We start from the raw sequence: 7574 nt of genomic DNA, 5'->3' as shown, positions 1-7574 counted from the left end.
GTGGAAATTCATCGTTGAAAGAGCACCCTGGTGGGGTGGATTCTACGAGCGAATGGTTCGTTCAATGAAAATCATTCTTCGGAAATTACTGAGGAAAACATCTTTGACTAGTGAAGAACTCGAAACAGTTCTATGTGAAATAGAAGCTGTGATTAACTCGAGGCCTATTACTTACGTGACTACAGACTCTCCAGATACTTTTCCTCTAACGCCATCCCACATGCTACTTGGAAGACGATTAATAAGTTTACCGTCAGTCAAGTTATCCGGTATTGACTGCATGATTGACAAAAAAATGATAATTAAAAAATTTAAATATCGAGAAAGACTTATAAATCAATTTTGGAAGAAATGGAAAAGGGATTATCTTTTAAATTTAAGAGCTGTCAATTATGTAAATTTGGATAAAGGTAATCAAAATTTTAAGGTAAATGATATTGTTTTGATTCATGATGACAAACTTCCAAGGAGCATGTGGAAACTTGGAAAAATTGTGGAAACATTTCAAGGACGTGATAACAAAATAAGAGCATGTGCTTTGAAAACAGATACGTCAATAATAAAACGTCCTATAAATTTATTATATAATTTAGAAGTGGACAATTAAATTAATATGAACATTCTATTTGAACTTTAAATTCACATTTATTATTATTTGAACATTTTATTTTACAATATTACTTAAGATAATCATTTAACTTACAAATTAAGTTTATCTTAAGATATTATTTGAACTTTTTTGATTTGAAGAAAATATGCAAACATATATATTTTCTTGTTTAAATGCATGTTTGTTTAAAATTGAAATATTTTGCTTGTGAAAGAATTTGTGTTGTGAAAATTGCTTGATTTATTATTCATGATATGATAATTGAATTTCATCAATTGATATTTACTTAAATTTCAAAAATTTCATTTATAAGGTAATAATTTGTTAAAGGTTTGAAATAATGCTCATGAAACATACTATTTTAAGAATTCGATTAATATTATTGCATTATAATCTTTATATAATTAAGAAGGGCTCATATTGTAAAAAGGTAAGATTATATTATATTTTAAATATTGGTACCTTACATTTGAAAAAAATAACTTTGATTAATATATGAAATGACAAAATTGTTATGAACTAAGAGTTGATCGGGGGGAAGTGTGTTAATATTATTTCTCCATATTAATTATAATTTCTAAAGCTCAATAGATGGCGCTCTGCGCAGTAATGTAAAATCATTAGTGTTCTAATCAGTTTCCTCCATGACACTGTACCATTATCATCATCCTTTTGTTATTAAATATATCTTATGTTAAAAGGCGTTTGTTATGATTGAAAACCCCGAGATCTGAGATCATATCACCGTATTTAATAGGAGGTTTTAAAAAGTATTGTTTTGTAATATACTTAATAAGTCAATAAACATACCATTTTGAATGCAGTAGGATAAACTAACCAATGAAGGAACACTTAAGCTTTGCTTGCCTTTTAAAACATCATAATAATTTCAAAATTCGTAATTTTAGTTAAAGGACAGTGTCAATATGTGTTACTAATTGCAAATTATGTAAAAAAATTGTAGAGAACTTACATAATATTGTTTTAAAGTTTTGGAGCTTCAAATAACAAGAAGTAAGAAGACCAAGTGAAGGAACTGTTCTTACCCGTGAATGAACACAAAATTGCCCAGTAAAGGAACACTTAATTTTGGTTATTTTTTTAATGCTCTTTTTGAATTTATATGCCATACAAATATTTAAAAACAAACCTATTCTTGAAATTACAACATATAAATACTTGGAAAATGGAAACTTTTTTTTTTGGAAACATGAATTGAAAATTAAAGTGTCAACATATTAACACGTACTGTTCATTCACTGGGAAATCTATGCCCAGTAAAAAAACATGCATGTTCCCTCACTGGTTAGAAGTTGTTTTTCGTATTTTTAACATAATTTTGATGCGGAGCATCATTAAAGGTACAAGAAAATTAAAGTTTATCTTTTATTTTCATTAGCTTCGAAAAACACCCAGTAAAGGAACACTTCTTTCACTGGTTTTTCATCGTTTGGCAATCCAGTAAATAAACACCTCCTTATCTCAGTTCTTGCTTATGCTATGTTGCTTAAAATAAATAAAACTTAACTGCAATAATTATATTTCGAATTTTCTTTCTGACAATGAGAAAAAAAGCATTATTGTATGCAATTAATTGTACTTTAAACGGATAACTACAAACACTGACCTTGTAATTCTGTCAAAGAAACAAGGTGTTGCACAGATAATAACAAATTCAAATTTTTTTTCCAGAGAACACTATGTGACCAGGTAATCCAATACAATTTATGGATGACTTCCCATTGTTTGGTAGTTAAGCTATTGTTACCAATCAATCTAAAGAAAAACTTTCAAAATCTTATTTTTAATCAATATATATGAAATGTTCCTTCAATGGGTAGTGTTCCTTCAATGATTGGTTTCACCTATTTTACATTTTAATAATAATTTTTTGTACCGTTCATTAAATTTTTTTTTAAAATTTAAATTGCTTAAAATATAATTCTCCAATTATAGTTCCGATAACCTTTCAACGAAAAAAACTTTTTAAAGCTTTTATTAATTTGTTTTGTATTAAGGATTATTGGAGGTTATCGTTTCATCATCATAAATTGTAATATATTAACAGAATAACCGTATCTTATTTTCATGTTTGTTTCTTCATCATCATCAAAAGTAAGTAATTTTTTTTTCAATTCATCTTTATTAAATATTTATTTATTTATTTATTTTCCAACTTGATGGTCTAAAACATTCAATTTGAATACCAATGGTTTCAAAAATTATTTTTCATTTTTGAATTAGAAAAAGTATTTGAGAGCTTTTACTGTTTTAATAAAAGATTTAGTTCCATTTTCAATTACTTAGCAAAAATGCTCAATATTTTAGATTATTAAAATTTTTTCTTTTCATTTAAATTATTTTTATCACTGTAAGTGCTAATGTTTAATACATTAATTAAAATAAATATTCAAATTAACTTTAATTATTTTCTGATTTGTTTTCAATAGTTATTTTAGATTAATTAAAATTTTAAATGAAATCTTTGAATAAAAGCAATATTGTTTTTATTATTTAACCGTTTTTTATCACTAATATTCCATAAAAATATTTTAATTCCCAATGTAGTTGTAAAATGCATCATATGCACATGTCAAAATGTATATTTTGATAATTTTAACTTTACTTTTCGTTTAAGTTTTAAAACTTATATTTAATTTACTATTTCATATACATATTTTTCACTTTTTTAAATATTCGTTTTAATTCTCGAAATAAAATTTAACATTATTAAAAATAATCTTGTCTTAATGTAAGCTTTAAATGGAATAATTTGTTACAAAATCAATCTAAGTTTAAAATTAAAGATTTTCAAAAACTGTAATACGTTTTCTAATTCATATTTTAATTAGAAATTTTTCTTCGTTTTTTGATCATCACTTACTATGACAATGATTGCATATTTTTTATGATGTAGAAGAATATCATCCTAAAAATTTAACCTTAATTTTTGATTTAAATAGCAATGATATTAAAAATTATATATTATTTACTAGCGCAATTTAAATTTTGTACCTAAATATTATAAACTATAGTTGACTGAATAGTGGATTTTAAAATATTTTGGTACTAATTAATGAAATTTAAGTGTTTATCTTATATTCGAAATTAGTTTTGCTATATTGCAATAGATGACGCCACTGAACTATTCTTACCGAGCGAAATTTGTCTCTTGATGGGGGGAGCGGAATTTTCTTACCCCCTTCTTATGCGTTGAGTACAATGAAATGTGTCGACTATAACCTTGATTTACAACTACCTCTTCGTCGTTTCTATGAAGGAATTTGATCACGTGTCATATAACTAAATTTAAAAAAAAGTGATATTTCGTGTTTAGAACTCTTTCCGTAAAAGAATTACTTTCGATAAGAATTGCAAAACGAAACGTATGATGCATATGATGTGTTAATATTTCCTGTTAAGCTAACATATTTTTTATTGTTTGTTCAACTGCTTGTCTGCCGGAATAATTTAAAGAATGGGTGATGCTACAAAACATAACCAATGCATATTTACATGGAAAATTAAAAACTTTTTATCTTGTCGTACCGCTTATGATGAAAGAATTTTAAGTCCCACTTTTTACGCGGCCAACTTGCCAGTCAAAACTTGGGAATTAAAGCTGTTTCCGCTAGGAAACTCAGGAGATAATAATTATTGTAAATACAAAACTATCGCTTACTTATTTAGAAAACAGCCTGATAATTATTCGAAATCAATTGTTTTAGATGTAACTTTGGGAATACATAGTGTTGACGGATCTGTTCTAAAGACTGAAGAAAAGAAAAGTTGTAAATTGAGTAAAAATGGTCATTGGGGATGTAATTTTGGAACTACAGAAGAGTTACGCCGACTCATGAAAAACTGGAGCCAAGATACTATAATTATTCGTTGTGTTATGACCAATGTCATGAGCGAAAAAGAATACAAAGTACAATGTATTGAATCTGAGGCTGTAACAATTGTAGATGTTGACCGATTTACTTTTAAGTGGCATGTATCTAACGTCGGATGCTTCGACTGGTCAGAAAACATATCCGATCCAAATTCGATATTGCCCAACTTGAAAATCGACTTGATTGCCGCAGCTGATGAAGTAGTGAAAATAAGAATCCAAATGTTAGACAAATCTTCAGAGAATGAAACAGTATTGTTCAGAATGAAATTTTTAAGCTCATCTGGCATACAATTAGCTTCTATGTGTGAATTACATTTGTTTGATTCAACCAAGCCTTGGGTGCTTCCTACATTGATTAGCATAAAAAGCTTGTCCACAGGAAATTCATGGCCTCCTTCCTACAATTATACATTTATTTCTGAATGCATTATTTCCAAGAAAACTACTAGCTGGTCAAAAATTGAAAATCTCTCAGCCAGCTCGATTGTTAAGAAAGAATCGACAACTCTGCCTAGTTTTTCCTCGTCTTTACAACATGATTTTCGTGAACTGTTCCTGAGCAAAAAACATTCGGACGTAAAACTGAGGGTCAACAACATAGATTTTCTGGCCCATAAAGCCGTTCTAGCCTCTCGATCTCCTGTATTTTCTGCGATGTTTGATCAAGACATGCTTGAAAATCAATCTGGAATTGTGCAAATCAAGGATTTAAATGAGAAGACCTTGCAAAACCTGCTAGAATTTATGTACACCGATGTTGTAAATGAAATGGACTGCGAAGGTACTTTAAATCTTTTGCTGGCTGCCGATAAATATCAAGTATTGAATCTAAAAGATAAATGCACATCGAAAATTTTGTCCCTGCTTTCAGAAGAAAATGTTTGTGAAGTGATAACAGTGGCAGATATGATTAATCATGAAAGTTTGAAGACCATCGCTTTAAATTTTATTTTGGAAAAAGCTTCGAAAATTTTATCTGCTCCCAATTGGTGTTTATGGGTTGAAGAAAATATGAGATTAGCGTCAGAAATTTTAGTCAAGCTTTCGAAATATTTAAAATCTGAAAACAACTATTCTGTTGGTAAGTTTCTTAGAACTAATTATATATTTACTTAATAATATAAAATCAGACTTTTATAAGGGGCTTATATTCTCAAAAAAATTTAACTTAATTATTAATAGGTGATAAACTTATATATATATATATATATTAACATATGTTACAGTTAAAGTATATAATGCAGTTATTTCATAGAATACCTAGTTATTCCATGAAATAACTGATCGTGTCCGTTAAAGTGTGTAATATGTTATTAATTTGACACTTTAACTAGTTATTCTATGAAATAACTAGGTATTCTATAAATTAACTAATGAGAGACAGTTAAAGTGTAAAATAAACAATTTATCTAAAATGAAATAACTAGGTATTCNTTGTACCTTTATAAAATATAACAGAAATTCTCAAAGTGCTATGTTTTACAATATATATATATATATATATATATATTTGCCGATTTGTTTGTAATTGTTTAGAACTATCAATACATAAGTTGTGTCGAATCCTTAATTTTTTCTCCGACAAATATTGAAAGAATGAGAGCTATATAATTGTTACTTAAATGCTTCAATATTTTATTTAAATGTCAGACTATGAATTTGTTTGTCTTTTAGAAAAAAAACCCAGAAAAATTGTAGATTTCTTATTACAAAAACGGGAAAGTAATATATATATATTTTTTTTAATTTCAAAAACAAACCATTTTGTTTTGTTTAAGCTGAGTTTTTTTTATGAAAAAAAGATTTATATAGTTTTCGACGCCTTAAATGAAATATAATTAAAACTTTTAGCTATTATTTTCATTAAAAAATTTAAAAAGTACATTACAAAAATATCAGAATTTAATTGAAAACAGAAATTTTTTCAGAATAACACCATATGAAGAAAAGCATAATTCAATATTTTAAAAAAAAATATTTTGAAACGGTACAATGCATTGCCATGATTTCAACAACAATTACATAACAGTAAATTGATAATATTACAGATAAATTTAAAATATTTTTAACTTATTATAAAAATCCATATATTTTTTTTTATTTCATTTCAATTAAAAATAAAATTGAAATAAAATGTATGGAATCGAAGCAAATTATTTCAAATAACTACGAAAAGGATGTTTTTTTTTTTGCAATGTAAAATTAAATTTTAGCGGAACATTTTCGTCCCCTTTACAACATTACGAACAACATTCTTCAAATTCAAGTAAAAATAATTAATATTTTATTAATATAATATAATTGAGTGATAAATACGAATTACATACAAAAAATTATGAGTAATTTTAATTCAACTTAATTTAAATTTTGTGTGTTTTAAGTATAGATTAAACGAATATGCTGCCAGTATTCGGTATTCGAACCTTTTACGGAATATTCGGTGGCCGAATATTTTGCTAAACATTAGGCTAAGTAGATATATTTCCGTATAATGATCTGTGAAGCCAACTAGATTCGCCAAGGCGCAATTCAATGCAGGTGATCCAGGAAGCACATGAAAAGACATAATTGTCGACTGGGAAGGGGCGGAGCTTCACTAAAGAGGCTGAACAAGAGCGTCATTTATCACGTGACTATTGACACGCCAAGTTTAATTTACAATAGATGTAACCTTTTTCATTATTTATTATTTCTTTTTCTTCAGTTGTATTTTCTTTTTTAATGCGCTCTTGTTTCAGTACGTTTTAATGTATCCAACAAAATATATAAATATTACATTTACAAATTATATTTTAATTCTATATTTAAATTAGTTCAGAATAAAATGAAGCATGTATGTATATGCGTGTATGTATGTATATGAGTATATGTATGTTTGTACATATATATTAGATAAATACTAAAAGGGTTCTATTTTTTTTAGTGCTCCTCACACTATTGTATTGATATATTTTGCTTTGGCTATATTGATACAATATTAGAAAGTACTCCTTTTTGCGAGTATAATCGTGGGAGCTGATGAAAAGATTATATATTTTTCTTTCTGGATATTAATTACTTGTTTTT

At 27.0% G+C, this 7574-nt stretch overlaps 1 protein-coding gene across 1 annotated transcript in view; it reads left to right on the top strand.

The window, feature by feature from the left end:
• Positions 1–4474: 4474 nt before the first annotated feature.
• LOC122270802 (speckle-type POZ protein-like) overlaps positions 4475–7574 on the top strand; it is a gene marked incomplete at its 5' end in the record, with an annotated part of 9445 nt that continues 6345 nt past the window's right edge. Inside the window, 1 exon segment of the mRNA XM_043049618.2 lies at positions 4475–5589. Coding sequence (XP_042905552.2) covers positions 4475–5589 — 1115 coding nt within the window.

Source organism: Parasteatoda tepidariorum, chromosome 2 (genome assembly GCF_043381705.1).
Source record: "Parasteatoda tepidariorum isolate YZ-2023 chromosome 2, CAS_Ptep_4.0, whole genome shotgun sequence".
NCBI classification, from domain to species: domain Eukaryota; kingdom Metazoa; phylum Arthropoda; class Arachnida; order Araneae; family Theridiidae; genus Parasteatoda; species Parasteatoda tepidariorum.
This window is presented reverse-complemented; position numbering and strand designations above follow the sequence as displayed.